This window comes from Leuresthes tenuis, unplaced genomic scaffold (genome assembly GCF_036924035.1).
Source record: "Leuresthes tenuis unplaced genomic scaffold, fLeuTen1.0.hap1 SCAF_2, whole genome shotgun sequence".
In the NCBI taxonomy this organism is placed as follows: domain Eukaryota; kingdom Metazoa; phylum Chordata; class Actinopteri; order Atheriniformes; family Atherinopsidae; genus Leuresthes; species Leuresthes tenuis.
Window position 1 is genome coordinate 35,955,290 of NW_027325356.1, and position 15,813 is coordinate 35,971,102.

General features: G+C 38.8%; 1 protein-coding gene across 2 annotated transcripts in view; it reads right to left on the bottom strand.

The window, feature by feature from the left end:
* The window catches only part of LOC140302181 (protein MTSS 2-like), a 75,451-nt gene that overhangs the window by 4,443 nt on the left and 55,195 nt on the right, over window positions 1-15,813 (bottom strand). Inside the window, exons 4-13 of one of the 2 annotated variants that reach the window (XM_072380989.1) lie at window positions 13,582-13,666; window positions 12,465-12,556; window positions 11,541-11,606; window positions 7,326-7,501; window positions 5,483-5,590; window positions 5,290-5,387; window positions 3,993-4,260; window positions 3,007-3,081; window positions 454-636; window positions 126-291 (exon numbers count right to left, since the gene is read on the bottom strand). In XM_072380989.1, the coding sequence (XP_072237090.1) occupies window positions 126-291; window positions 454-636; window positions 3,007-3,081; window positions 3,993-4,260; window positions 5,290-5,387; window positions 5,483-5,590; window positions 7,326-7,501; window positions 11,541-11,606; window positions 12,465-12,556; window positions 13,582-13,666 (1,317 nt within the window). Of the gene's footprint in view, window positions 1-125; window positions 292-453; window positions 637-3,006; window positions 3,082-3,992; window positions 4,261-5,289; window positions 5,388-5,482; window positions 5,591-7,325; window positions 7,502-11,531; window positions 11,607-12,464; window positions 12,557-13,581; window positions 13,667-15,813 lie in introns of both variants that reach the window. The other variant, XM_072380990.1, reaches the window with a different exon arrangement.

A 15,813-nucleotide genomic window follows, 5' to 3' on the forward strand; every position in this document is an offset into this window, starting at 1 on the left:
TTTTTCTTGAGATGCTTCCAGAAATAAGATGATGAATGCAGCCAGGTGAGATAAATGTGACCATCCTTTGGCTGAACAAGATTAAACAATAGTGTAATAGTGAGTGTAGCAGATCAGACTTTGACCTTGTGAAGGAATTGTGTCCTCAGAGCAGGATGGGGTTGTTGTCTCTGTGCTATAACCACTGGAGTACTGCAGGGAGTCTCTGCTGCTTTTCTGCTGCTCCATACTAAGTCCTCTGGTCAGCACCATGGCCAGGTCACTGGCTGCTGGAGAAACCTCCTCCCCATGCTATGGACACACAGGGAAAGCTTTGTAAGAGCCTTTTTGTGTTTGTTTTTGTTAGTTACATGTGGAATATGAAAAAAAATCCACCAACTAACCACTTCAATGCTCCTTCTGAACAGGCTAGTTAGTTGAAAACTATACAGTGTACCTGCCGTCCAACGTTACCTTGGCAGCGATTGTAGCCGGTGTCATCCTGGGTCTCTGGCCATCGTCAGGGTGTGATGCCCCAGCATATCCCTGGGAGCCCGGCGACCCCTCATTTTCCCTCAGCCGATCAAGAGGTTCCTTTCTCCTCTGAACTGGTGCTGCAGCCACTGGCTGTTCATACTGACCTGCTTTGGACCAATCCTGAAGAGGTGAGTGGAATTAATATAACAGGAAGTAGTGTGTAGGATTAGTATGAGAGACTTGTCCACTGTCCAGCAGTTTGAAGCCCTTCATCTGAGTGTATAGAAAGCGGGGCCTTAGGGGTGGACTGAGTCTCAGTGTGTGTGTATTTATATGGGTGTAAGTCTATGTATGTGGGCAGGGGCTGTTTTCCGTGCTTAAAGGTATCTAAGTTGGGAAAGTAAAACCCTACTTAGTTTTGGCCGATCACCAGTGAGGCAGGGGAAGCCAAAAAATATATACACACACACACACACACCTAGAGGGAATGAAGGTTTTAATGAAGCAAAGCAATGTGGTTATGAATGAGTTAATCTGGTGAAGAAAATTAAAATAAAAAGACGTGTGTATTAAGTGGAACTTAATGGAAAGGAACAGAAGAAAATGTGCAACTGAAGAGATGGCAGCGAATGGAGAACAAACCTTCCACATGGGAACCTTTGATGTGGGAGAGGAGGAGCTGGATCCTGAGGGGCGGTTATAGGGTGGGGACGCAGGAACAGGAAGAATGACAGAGAGAGGCCTGGTGGAGCCAGAGTGAGAAAGAGCAGGGCGGAAGGTAGCGAAGGACGAGCCAAACTGCGGGACGAGAGACATAGTCATGTCAGCAGAGAATGGAAAAGCAGCAGATAGAGACAGCCAGCTATGGAACCACTGGGCCAAACACATGAGAATGCAAGCACGAACACTTACAATGGAAAATGTGAAGTCCATGTCACATGCTGAATTTGGGTAATTGGGTTTATATATGGGAATAAGATTCCTGTTAGCTCTGAGGCATACCATTATATACAGCTACCCTACAAAGTGTGTGATGCACAGAGAAAATGGTATAGTGTGTACTTCTGGTATTTTGGTGGCTTTACGCACAAAGAATACTTCAGTAGCTCAGTGTTCTATGCTTCAACAAAAATTATTATCAAGGTTGCTATCAGTTTAATTTACTTTATTTAACAGGTTTAAATGGCCTCAGTAATTAAACCAGCACAGTGAATACTTTTTTGATTGCTTTACGGTCTTGCTGTTATCGGTAGCTCCAGCTTTGTTACATGCGGCTGTTGCACCAGAACTGTTTGAAGTGGATTCAGAGAGATGAAATGCTGAAACTGATCTAAAGGGCTTCAGAGCTGTATGGAGCAGACAAGTTTTAAGTGTGTCATGATTTTTTTATTATGTGCCTTATATGTCCTGCGGTTGCCATCACCTCATATTTCTTAAGTCTGATGTACAACAAGAACAAAAAGATTTCAAGATTGCAAGATCTGTTCTTGCAATAGTCTGTACAGGTGGGGCAAATTACCATTCCTGACAATATTTGTCACTCAAAGTAGAGATGCATGACAGATGGCAAGGGATAATAAAATAGCTCATATGTGCAAACTTTTGTGGGTGACAGATGCTGCTAAAAATAAGATAAATCTTTACTTTGGCTCCTCAGCATCATCTATAGGATTGTGTTTTTTCATGCAAAAAGATGTGCATACTTTCCAAAGACTAACTGAAAGAGAAAGAGATTAGCTCTCACACCTGAACAAATGGCATCACAGAGACAGTGTATGAGCATTTTATGTGTGTTTGTTAAATTTAGTTTATGCTTAGGAAGAAATAACTGCAAACCACGTGCGTAAGTTTTTAATTGCAGCAGGTATTTAAAAAAAACAAAACATCTTATATATGGATTTAAGAGTTACTCTCTACTACCATAATAATGACAACTGTCTTTTGCTTTTTTTAACAGTAATGAAAACTTGTTCTTTAGCGTCTCCAAAAATCAATATTGTCAATTCAAATTAAAATATTTCAGTCAACAAAAGTGAGTCTATAGCACAGCTGACAACAAACCCTTTTCTTTACTGCATAATAAATCACATAAATGACATGAATGACATCTTACACCAGTTTGAACAGGAGTTTTAGAGATTACCTATCCCACTAATTTGCTCTACAATAGTAGTATCACAGCTGACCAGACAGGAAAATACAAAGATGTAGAGTTTACTGCATGCTACTTTAGTATTGAAAACTTAAAACTTCACAATTAATTCCCTGTTGCTGTTTCCTAATGTAGTGTGAACTTACGACACATCCCAACAGCTTTAACATACTGTACACATGATCTTATCAACTTAATGACTGATGAAAAGCAACCTTCTCTTTCAGTATCAATTAGATTAAGAGCGTTGTGTGTTTACTGTGAAGTAAACAATATAATATGATGAATGCATGATTCATTTGCTCCACAGCTTAATTGTAATTATCTTTTTTTAATTTGTTTATTCCTGTCATACCGACGAGGATGCCATGTTGGACTGCATGAATGAGAATACTTACAGTAGTGGGGGAGCTGCATTCGCTGACTGACTGGCACGTTTCTGAGGCCTCTGATGATGCAGAGCTGGATGACTTCTACAGCAGCAAAACAGACAAAAATGGACTTTGTTTTACTTAAACAATACTTGTTAGGAACTCATATAGGTACACAATGTAGATGTAGATGTATCACACACGAAGCCAAATATCCTTAAAACTTTTTCAATAACTAAGTTAAATATGCTCCTGAACTAACATGGTTTCTGTTGATTTCTGAAGGGTATTGGTAAAATACAATGTCAGTTATTTTGTTCTAATTAAATATGGTTTACTGAAGGGCCGAACTGGGCCAATCCCATAAGAACCCAGGGTTTTAGGTATGCTCCGGTCTTGGAGAATAATTCATTATTGTCCATCTAACATTGATATTTCGTCTGCTATTTTATTTCTTGAGTCATGAGTGCATGTTCTCCCCGTGTATGCATGGGTTCTCTCCAGGTACCCCAGCTTCCTCCCACCGTCCAAAAACATGCATGTTAGGTTCATTGGTGTCTCTAAAATTGTCCTTAGGAGTGAGTGTGAGCATGTGTGTGGTTGTTTGTCTCATTTGTCTCTGTGTGTCCTTGTGATGGGCTGCGACCTGTGCAGGGTGTACCTCGCCTCTCACCCAATGACAGCTGGGATAGGCTCCAGCACCCCCGCAACCCGACAGTTGGATTAAGCGGGTATAGAAAATGGATGGAGGGATGGATTTTGTTTCTTGATTGTTTATATATGACTGATATAAAAGATACCACAATATGAGTTTGGCTTCATCTGGAAGACGTCACTGATGCAAATGTAAAACAACCAAAAACAAGCAGATTTTGGTCTCTTTCTCCAATGGAAAGTTCATCAGTGGCTCATCACTAACATTTTAAGCCTCATCCCCTTATAAATGTATAATTTGTGTCTATGAACGTATGCAGAGTGTATCAATGGATCAGATTGAACACAATCTTTTATACCTGACTAGTGATGTCAGAGGGCATAGGCGAAGGAGGCTTGGAGTAGATGTTTGCATCCTGGGACACAAAGCCTGAATCGTGAGAGGAGACGCTGCTGAGGCGGTGGGCGGCGATGCCCCCAGGCGGTGGAGGTTGCTGCGGCAAGCTGCTGCGGTACCGATAGGAGGAGGAGGAGGTGGGTGAGTGTGGCTGGGAGCCTCCTCCACCAGCAATACCTACGCCTCCCCCTGATGAACGGGAGGCACTACTGTGGGCACTGTTGACACTGCTGTGGGGGTAGGGAATTGAATAGGAACAGGGGGAGGGCAGAGTGATGAAGGCGTGAGGCACATTTGGTAAGAATGTTCGGTGAATACAGTAGTTATGATTACAACAAACCAAAAGGTATGGTTTGATAGAGCAGAAGGAAGTTGAAATGAAATTTGTGAGAGGAGTGGTTGGTTAATGTTGAAGATGATGAATCGATGATTAGAGAACATGGGAAAAGTGAGAGTGTGAGATTGTGTTACAGGAGGGGTTGAAGTGCAGGAGTAGTTCAGAGCAATTTTTTGGATCATCAGGTTAGTGAAAACCAGCAATGTAATGGCACATACCAGTCACAGTTAAAAGTAGAGACCCCAAAAAAGAAAGAAAACCAGGCAACCAACACCCAGCAGAGAGAAAGAGGGCAAGCCACACAAGTACACACAAAAACGATACGAGAGGGAGAAGATTGACAAGTGGAGAAGGGAAAAGTATAGAGAAAGGTGGTTTTGGTGAATGGAAAATGTGGGGAGAAGACAAGGGCAGGAGAAGGAAAACAGAGAGTGTGTGAGCTCAGGATGATCTGGGGCACACAAACACTATAGAAACAATGCAGGTGAAAGACTGGACTTAAAGGCTGCACACGAACAGACTCACACACACAAAGAGATTATTATGTGATTTTTGTTTTTAATAGAGAAAACCACCAAAATTCTTTCTTGGTTTTCAGTGTACCCTCAGTGTTTTTAAACTTGCATGTGTTTACAGTTAAATGAAGCACAGAATGTCAAATCTAGTATTCAGGCCAAAATGATTTTAGTCTGTGGTGTTTTTGGGTCTGAAGTCTGTAGTTTAATATCTGTGGATTATAGAAAAGTGAATGTGACTGGACAGTAATATGATGGACTGACATACAGACAGAAAGACTGACAGTCACAGTGAAACACGAACATCACAGAAGGCTCCTCTTTTTGATACTGTCCATCACTGCAGAACAGGCGCAAAGTGTTGGATATGTCCGTGTGCGCTTGTGTGTAGATGTGTTTGTGAGCACCTGCACATGCTGCTCTTGCGGGAGCCAGAGCTGCTTGGGGATGATGGAGGGGTCTGATAGGACCAGCTGTAATCTGACCCCTTCAGATCTTTAATCACCTGAGAGAAAGCAAATGACACAGTTTGGTTATTATTTGATACTTCTTTTAGTTTTTAATGCGTTCTACCTGTTGTGGGGTGTGCATGCCTTTCACCTGTTCACTAGCAGGAGGCAGTTTATGAGGATCGGTCGTCAGCACAGTGAGGTCATCAATGATGGCCTGAAGGTGAGTGATCTCGCCCAGCATGGCGATCTCTCCGTTCTGACAAACAAGGCGGAACAATACATATTTCTTTTGTTATTATGTTTCTCTTTTTGTGTTTCCAAGTCCAAAACACAGAGAGCTTTCAACCACTTTCTCAGATTAACAAGTTCTACAACAATCATAACACATAGTTAACACATACTTTAGTCATCAAATGTCTTTTAGTCTAATTCTAATTCTGGGTCAAAGTCTTGATAGTGGTTTTCTGTGTGGGGACATTCCCCCTGTGCCAGTGTGGCAGTTTTTATAGAGCTTTATATCATTTTGTAAATTAAATAAACTCCAAATTATTTTTAACATACAAAAGGACAGGAGGTCGCCACCTGGATTAATATGTTTCAACTGGCAACAATTTATTAAACTATAACTGATGGTATGAGCAACTTCTCAGTCCAGTGGTCATGGAAAATATGTTACTCTTATTTCAGAAGGGTAAAATTATTGGTTTGCATCAAGCAAACAAAATAACTAAAGAGACAACTCAAACTACAAACATTAGGTTAAGAATGGCATAATTAGTGTAATCATTAAAACCTGAAATTCTCAGAGGAAAATTCAAATCGAAGAAAATTAACTGCAGGACTTTAGGCAATGTTTAAAAGTGCAGGCAATAGTTTTTCCCTTAAGCACAATGTGAAGAGAACGTAATGTAGTGAGACATTAAGAAAACTACTTATTAGTGAGTCAATTAAAAAAAGGGTAAGAAGAGCAGCAGATGAAGTTCTGCATCCATCATGACGAGTACCTACTGTACAAGTCTGTTGGGGCAGCGTTATGATCTGTGGTTGCTTCAGTTGGTCAGATCTTCATTCAGCAGCGTTTTACATTAGCATAATCTAATAGACATTTTTTTCTTTTCTGGGTGGCAAAGGCATGTTCACTGATGATAATGCCAGGATTCACCAGGCTCAAACTGTTACAGAGTAGTTCAGGGAGCATGAGACATCATTTTCACACATGGGTTGACCACCACAGAGTGCGGACTTTAACTTCATTGAGAGTCTTTGGGATGTGCTGAAGAACAGCTTAAACAGCGGTGCGAGTCTCCCATCATCAATACAAGATTGTGGCTAAATGTGAATGCAACATTGGATGGAAATTAATGTTGTGACATTGCTTACTGAAACAATCCCATGAAAGTGTTAACCTAACGGTGATCCAACAAAATATTTGAGAAAAATAGAGACTATGTATTTTTAGTGTGTGAGAAATGAGTGAGGGGCAATTCATTTCATATAAGCCCGCATGTTGCTATTTGGGGAATATTCATGTCATTATTCATTTAAATAGAAGTGTGAGTATACTAGTTTCATTGTGGTTATTTTTGTTTTTTTTGGAAGAAACACTTTGTGGAGTGTAGTTGTAACATCATGAGGTGGAACTTGTATTAAATGACACCACCACGAAAATCCTGTCGCCAAATGCACAAACCCAGCCTTAGCTATACCCATAACTAAGCTTTTATTTCAACTTCAGAATGAACGTCACATAAAACGCAAATTGTATTCTGCATAAGTTTTTGTTTGTAATAAAAGTTATAAAATAACCTATAATGGTTCCAATAAAAATATAATGTTGTGATATCAGACACCCCAAATATTGCCTTTGGAATATTGAAGGAAGAATCAAAATGCACTTTATCTTGGACATATTTGTGGCCATAATAATCATAGCACAAACACATATGAATGAATGATAGATGTTTTTTTATTTAACCACACTGCCTCCTCACCACAACAGGCTGAAGGAAGCCAATGAAGGTGCAGAATCGACCCCTCTCCTCCACCAGAGCACGGCGCACCGCCTGCTTCTCAGTCTCCTCCATCAACAGGCACATGTCGGTCACATCCTGCATGGCGCTGTCAAGCTGAGGCTGCAGGTCCCCGCGCCCTGAGATGCAAAGTTGTGGTTAGAGAAAGTTTCTGAAATGAGGCAGAGGAGGGTGAGACAGGCAGGTCGAAGTTTTCACCAAAATGAGTGGAGTTAAACATGACAATAGAAAGTTGAAGGTGCAGGAAAATACATGAGGGTATTTACATAAGTGAGGAAAGAAAGGCAAAAAGGTTTTATTGGATATCTATCCACCACCTTTTGCTTTCCAGAACAAAGTGCACCAGCAAAGCACTGACACAGATTATTGAACTCACATCAAGTAAAAAGTCTGTACTACTATCATATACTGTATGTGGAGCAGTGTCTGCATTAATACATGAGGTTTCGTCACTATGCTGTGCTATACTATGTGCAATATTAGGGGGAAAGGAAGCTTTATCATACCTGCTTTTTGTTGAAACATCTAATCTAGCTAAAGACTTATAGATAAACTGTTATCTATCTAAGATTAAATTAATATCGTCAAAAAAATGGTCCCAATGTCAGAGTAGGTACAATTTTCCCTCTCTGTTATTGTGGAAGCTTTAGCACAGAGCCAAAACAAAAATACAGAGTTTCTGTCTTAAAACATGACTTCATGTGATTTCACAGCGATGACAAAAGGTTAGACATTAGTGCAAAAAAGTATGGTGTTCGAGATCTGAATCCTGTCTGCTAACTAGAGAAAAAAACATGAAATGCAATGAATAGAAAGCAAGACATGAAATAAATCTCTGTAGTGTTACAGCATGCAAAGAAATCAAGGAAGATGTCACTCGTATCAGGGACAGAGTAAGAGAAAGAGTGAGAAAAGAGTGGTAGCATGACAGAAGAAAGCCTGCGGTGTCACAACAAAGCTAATAACAGAAGCTACGAAAGTCATGCAGGAGTCAAGGAGTAAGTTAAATTACATTATGCATCATCGAGAGTGGAACTCATCTAACTATAAGTTACTACAGAGGCTCAACTCTATAATACGTCACCAGGAGACAGCACCCTTGATGATGCATGTTTATGAGCTCCAGTGTTGCAGTTACTTTGTCTTAAAGGTCATGGTAGCTGGTTCCTCTGAGAAGGTGGAGGGATGTTTACTCTGCTTTCTGTTTGTCTCTAAAAGGCTGACTTGGTGGGAGAGGAACATGTAGGAAACACACCAGAATATGGTGTAAATCTGGGTCACATAATTTGAAACTTTAAACTAAGACATTAGCCTTAGCAGTGGACTGTTCTCTTCTACTGTCCCTTTAGTTTCACACATTTTTTATTTTGAAAATAAGTGCTAAATGACCTCCAGTCAGGGATTATGAAACATCAAAAGCTTTGTTCTTTGAAATCCTTTGTTGTTTCTTGGCAGAATGATGTCTATGATTAGCAAGGCTGCTCCCTGCAGTGTATACATATGGATCGGGGCCAAAACAATCAGGTTAACTGTGTTTCCATTAGTTTATGTGAAAATGATTGATTATTTAAATCACCAATTGATAACTTGGCACAAAAACTAAATTCTCAGTTTCTTCATGCCTGTGTGTGACTGAAACCTAAAACCTCAGATATGGGAGCTGTCTTCACCGACTCTGGACTGCAATAATGTAGCTTATTCATTTCAACCGCAATAAAAGATACTGCAACATAAGCTTGATTTCTAAAGAACCTTTAAACTTTTCATCATTATGACAACAGGGTTAAAAGATTTGGTTAAAAATGCATTTAGAGTATTAGAATGGGCTTGATGTTGTATTTGAGTCTCTGAGTACTTCACACATTGTACAGCAGGCTATGTACTTGGATAAAAAAAATCTAGCTTTAATGTTGTCATTATTTCTGTTTTTTCCATATGGGAGTGGTGTAGGTAGCCAAATAAATTGACTTAAATCAAGATACTACAAACTGATCTTATTAATAAATAAAGGTTTTTTTTGCAGCAGGTTAATCCATCTTTGATCTCTGCTTTCCAAAAGTCTTCTTTCATCACTATTTCATTAAGTGTCCTGATGTACCCTTGAAATGTATCACAGATTCTGCAAATACTGTCTGCAAGAAGAGGTTGGGTGTGTGAATCAGAGGAGACGATGCGGTACAGCAGCAGCGAGCGGCAGGCTGATACTTACCCTGCATCTCTATTACAGGGAGATAAATGCCACAGAGAAGGAGAGACAGAGCAGGAGACAGCAAAAAAGGAAGCAAAATAAGAAAAGAGAAAGAGGAGACAGAGGGAGGGAGGGGGAGAGGGCAGAAATAGCAGAACTCATTGTTAAGGTTAGTACAAGGAAGCCATCACAAGACAGCCACAATGCCACATGTTAGAGCAAAATAAAACACAACCAAAATAACAAAACCAAAAACTGATCGAGAAACAATGATACCACCAAGCGTCAGCTGTGACTGGGCTAATCGGACATTTGCAAACATAGTCACAAAGCAAAGACACTGCACGTTTCGACATCAGTTCTACCAAACATTGTTTTGGAAATGTTCTGTTATTGTTAATTGCATATTTACCCCACAATATTTCCTGCATTACCACTAATTTATATAAGAAATACAAATAGTATTACTGGCAAGTTGTGCAAAAAATTTGTGAAAACATTAAATAAATCATTTTTCCTGTTGTCTGTTTTTGCTGGTGACAGCGTGGGGCTCGCATGTCAATTCAAGGCCCCTAAATATGATGTTTAAAAGTTTGAATAGAAGCTGCCTGTCACTATACTTCACCTGCTGTATACTTCAGTATCTGGCCCAACAATGAAAAATTCTCAATTTTATTACCATTTAGGCATTTGTGTTTTAATTTTGCACTCTGTACCCAGTTTAGCATCTGATGAAACAGTTTGAGTTGAATTTCTGCAGGACTGATACAGCATGGTGGGCGGTGCCTGATCAGAAAAGTGTAGCTAAGCATATTCAGGTCAGACTGATAGTTTGCCTAACTATCCGAATATGTGTAAGCTAATAGCACTCTGACAGCCATGTAATGGAAACTTGAACATTATACAGAGATTCAGGATGTTAGAAACTTGGATTTTAAGCTTTATTAGGTTGAATGTAACCCCCTTCACATTAAGCAGCTCAAATTAAGGCCAGGTGACTATTCTGGCACAGCATTTTGAATCACATCCGCGGTGTCTGCATGTTATTCAAACATTTCAAGACACTAATACAACAGCTGCTGTACAATTAAAGCAGCAGTGGTTCCCTGCTTTGTAAAGCAAGTTTGTATTCCAAGATAAAAGTACTGCCTTTATTTTTCTGTTATCTTTAGAAGCAGTTACTTGCTAAATCACCAAGTAAAACAGCACATTTTTTGAGTGAATGTTGTGAATTCTCAAGTTCTAGTATTTCTTTCCAAAATAATACAGCTCATGTTGATTTTGAGAATATAGACATATTACTACCGACCAGGCTATCGTTAACTTTTCTAACTTATCAACTTTTCTAAAACATTTCTATTTTGTTTACACGCTTTTGTGAACTACATAAATACAGGGTTATGTCACAGTTTGAATGTTTTCAATATTGCTCTAAAATATTATTTCTTTAAAAGTCTTGGGTTATACAGTGGATTATTTGAGTACAAGTAATGATTTTAAAATTTCCATAACAGGCATGTTGAATGTTTATATTCATCTGCCTGGCACCTGAGAGGAAGCTGAGGCAGTAACTTTTTCTGGCCGCTGCCTCCCTGATTGAAATTATTCAGAACAAATGGGTAAACACATGCAATACTACCGATAGTCACTAGATGGCAGTATAAACCCAAACTTAATATAATCTACATTTTATCTTTTTTCCCAGTTATGACTCGGGTTTCTGTTTGATATAACTATGTGCTCACAATATTTTCTGAGTATTATTGAAAAAAAATATTTTTCACTCTATTCTATGAGTAATTAATTAATAGTCCTCTTAAACTAATATCAGAAGTGGTAGGAGCATGAAACGGTGGTAAATATCAACTGGATGTAATCAAATATGTCCACAGCTACAACAAGTGTTACACCAATGACAGAAATAGATTTGACCCAGAGTGTCTGAGTAAATACACGACTGTGTCAGTGCTGACTGTTACCTTTACGAGCCTTCTTCTGCAGTTTCATGGTGTCAGATGACTTCTTCTTGATCTCGTGGCGTGACCTCTTGTACTCTTGAAAAAGAAGGAACGGAGATGCTTTCAAAGAGGAATGTAAAGCCACAGGGTGAAATCCTATTATCTTGCATTTTCCATATTTACTTAAATAGAACAACTTCCCGAAGCTGCTCAACTTGCAGGTCATAGACACAGACTTGACATTGTCTGGAGGGAAAATCCTTTGGAACCTGATAAAAACTATCATCAGATCAATCTAACATGCCAGTTAAGATATTATAAAAACAATCTTCTAACTCATCTGCATGTAATGTTGATGTTTCTGCAAGGCTGTCCATAGACATAACAGAGATGCCTCAACATATGACAAATTGGGTTTTTCATTTGAAAATATAAATGAGCTAAGCCACAGTTTGGATATTCTTAAATCAAAAAGTGGCAAAACAGGTTAAATAGGACATCAAAACAATATTCTTCCCAGTATCATTGCCCATACAATGGCTGCTAACATCCCGTTTGTATATATGTATCACTGTGTGCTACAGGCTTATTATGAAACAATCAGTCATTTCTTTTGGTCTTTATTTTGATCTTACTTTGAGCTTTTGAGGTTCATTTGTGATATGAGGATCTGCAGTTTGTTTAATCTGTTCCTCTGGCAATAATTGTTCAACCTCACTGTAATAAAGCCTGCTGTACAGGACCACAAGACCAGTGTTATCCCATGTTCTGTTTCTGTTTTGGTTTGACTAAGGGATCCTCTTCTCTTTTATTCAATCTTCACAGTATCACCTCACAAGGCTGTTGGCAGTATGCACTTACGACAGAAGTACTTCAACAGGAAGGATATCTGGCTACAGCTTGGTTAGGCTGCTGTTGACTGAATTAGCATCTTAACTTGTGATGTGTCTGTACCTTTGGCATGATCCTTATCCAGCTGGTTGGCTGTCTTCTTCCAGTCCTCAATCTTGTCCTGGAGAGGAGTGATCAGACTCTCCATCAAAGCACTGCAAGAGAGGCAGACATGTAAGAGTGGTGCTCTTCAATTTTAAGAGAGATCAGACACAAAGCATGCAATCAGAATCAGGCGGTCATTTTTTTCCATTCTGAAAAGCACTAAATTGTAGAAAAAATGGACAACAGAAAGGCTCATGGAATTATTGCTCCCAAGTGACTGGTTGCAGCATAGGTTATAACCCCCAACGCCATACGTTTTTTGATTAAAAAAAAAAAAAAAACAGGTTGTGATGTCATAATTGGCACTTTTGACTGGCAGCTGTCCTAAATGATGCAAAGTAGGTTCAAATTTGAACATCGAGGGGGTGTGAGCTCCAGCTTTTCATGAAGGTGAGCGTTTCAAATCGACATAATCTGCTGCTTACACAAAACTGTAATGACTGGAGTGCCAGCTAAAACCTTTTTGGTAAGTTAAATGTTTTGAAAGCTAATCAACACTATAAGTAAGCTAGTTAAGACAACAGACAGCAGGTGGAGGCAGAGCAGATCATTAGCTGGCATTTAATTCTGTTTTATTAAGAACATTTCTCTGTAACCTTCTGAAACTCTGATTCACTATTCTCACTTCTGTTGTCAGAACGATTTTAAAACGAGTAGCAGTTATATGTGGAACTGTGTTGATGAGAAACAGAAATGCTGGCTGCCCCGTACAGCCAATTACACTAACATTACTGTGGTCTGATTTCTTATGCTGTAAAATATTGTTGTTTTAAGAAGAATAAAGATGGAGTTAGAGAATAAAGAACAAGGAAAAGCATGGTTGGGAACAGGATATTGGTGAGGTTTCCAAAGTGGTCTGTGTTGCATGCCAGTGGCTGTGTTCTGTTACAATCACTGAAACATGTACTGGGTGAGCAATATAGCCAGTAGAATCCTTACAGCTGATATCAAAACACCACTTTTGAACAATTCTGATGGACAATGTGAAATTTGAAAGAGGAATACGAAAAGCTAGAGAAGAAGGTGAAAGGTAGAAACAGTGAAAAGGAAATGAAGGAAAACAAATGCATCTTACTTAGTGAACTGGCGAAGTTTGGCCTCAATGCTGCGATGCCTCATGCACATCCTGGTCAGAGCTGAACCAATATCTCTGGTTGCCCCTGGAAACAAAACAAAACCAAGATCAGCCTGTGACACACACACACAGCCACAGATGCAAAAAAAAGTATCTCAGCATAATTACCACAAAAGGATCTTTTTTGCTCCGCAGATTGCAAGTCTGAGACCAGTATTTACATTAAAGCTATTAGAATGCTGCGTAAAGTAAAGGCTAATGAAAACATTGAATCTCTCAAACAAATGAACAACGAACATAGCTTTCATTTTTCTTTCACCCTCAGTCACTATTTACAAAAGAATATGATCTGCCTCTTAGAGATCCCACACACTCCTGTCTTCGTCCAAATAAAGTCGTGTGAGAGACAGCCGCTCAGAGACCCAGTTTCATGTGCCGCTAACCTGCAACTATAAACATCAGTCTATTTTAAGGCAGTGGGTTCATGTGGAAAAAGCTGACCTTAGTCAGTTTAAATGATGGCAGACACCACTGACTTCCAAACAAGGTGCTTAGAACTACTGCCGGCACTGTACAAGTGGACAGCCAACACGAAAATGGGCTTTTAGCTTTGTTCTAATACATTATAACTTATAAGTGTCAGGAGGATAGCGTAATCACTACAGCAAGTGAATTTTAAACTCAACATAACTGAAAATTCTAATTCAACAACAGGAAAAAGGGATTTTCTTTAAAGACACTGTTTATCATAAAGACTTACACAGGATTACGCTGTAAAATTCAGGAAAAGAGAAGGAAAGACAGATATTTTTCCAGAATGCTGTGTGCCAGATTAATATTTTCACCCAAAACAGAAAATAACTTTTTTGAAAAGTGATACACTTCACAATTTCTGAGTCACAAGGAGGATGTATTGCTGAAGGAATTTAGCCATTTTTGATGAAAATGCCACATTTCTTCCAGCATATGTAGTAACAGAATACTCCCATTTAAAAAAATATCACTAAAATATCATGACAACTTTTAAAGTGGTTTAATGTTGCAACATGCAAATATAAGCACACTGAAATAAAATCCAGAATGAGGAATGATGGAAAACATCATCTGCTAAATATCAGCATGGTGGTACTGTCAAAGTGAGCATGTTTGTGTGCTGATATCACCATCTAGCTTAGAGCCCTGCTACACCTAAACATGAGCTCATAGATCCCTAACACAGCTTTGGTTGTTTAGTCACCTTATTTGAACCTTGTATAAGTTTGACTTACTATTACGTACACTGCAAGGTAACAATTTTGCCTTGAAATAGCATTAAAGTACAGGAAGCAAGGGCACCAGTGTTTTATTTTATTCACTTTATAAAAGACACTAACTAATTTTAGGGTATATTACCGTATTATGGCTTAAAGTTTATCACAATAGCATAACAAAGATTCCCTTGTCATTTTACAGTATCTACAAACTTTTACAAAAAAAAGATAAAAGATAATACATTCTGCTACCTGTGGTTTTTCAAATTACATTATATAGAATAAATTAAAAAAGTAGAAAACAAAGACCCGTTGTTGGGGTAACATTAAAAACTAACAAGTCACTAAAACAAGATTATGCTGTACAGTAATGAGGATTTTAAAGTGCAGTTTTGCAATTTAATATCAACATTAATACTACTGAACTCAAAAGAATAACATTATCATTTATGTCTTTATATCCTGAAACCAGCACGATGGCAGGTAAGGCTGCAAATAACCAATGTTGCAAAGCAGATGATTTTTGCTTTTCCATCCCAAACTGAGATCAGACCACCAGATCAAATATACTAACACCCCAGGGGTTATACTGGACTTTGTTCACTGGAGAAGACTCTGTAGTTTCAGGAACACAAAGGGTGCAAATCTAACTGGCGTCATTTGACAATTTCTGTATATATTATATAAAAAATAAACGCAAGATTCATACTATGATGAAACAATGATAGAACATTATGTAAATAGTGAGATTAAAATGGGAACTGACTGATATATTTCAAATTTTCATAACTTTCCCTGAATTTTCAGAGTTCTATTAAATTTCAGACCCACAATCTTGACAACCCTCTTTAACAGTTTGTATTTAAAAAAAGACACAAATGGTGTCAGCACATGACCAACATACATTTTGAATAAGTCTTCAATCAATTTACATGCAGCTCTGAAGCTTAAAAATGAAAAGGAAATACATTTCTGCAACATA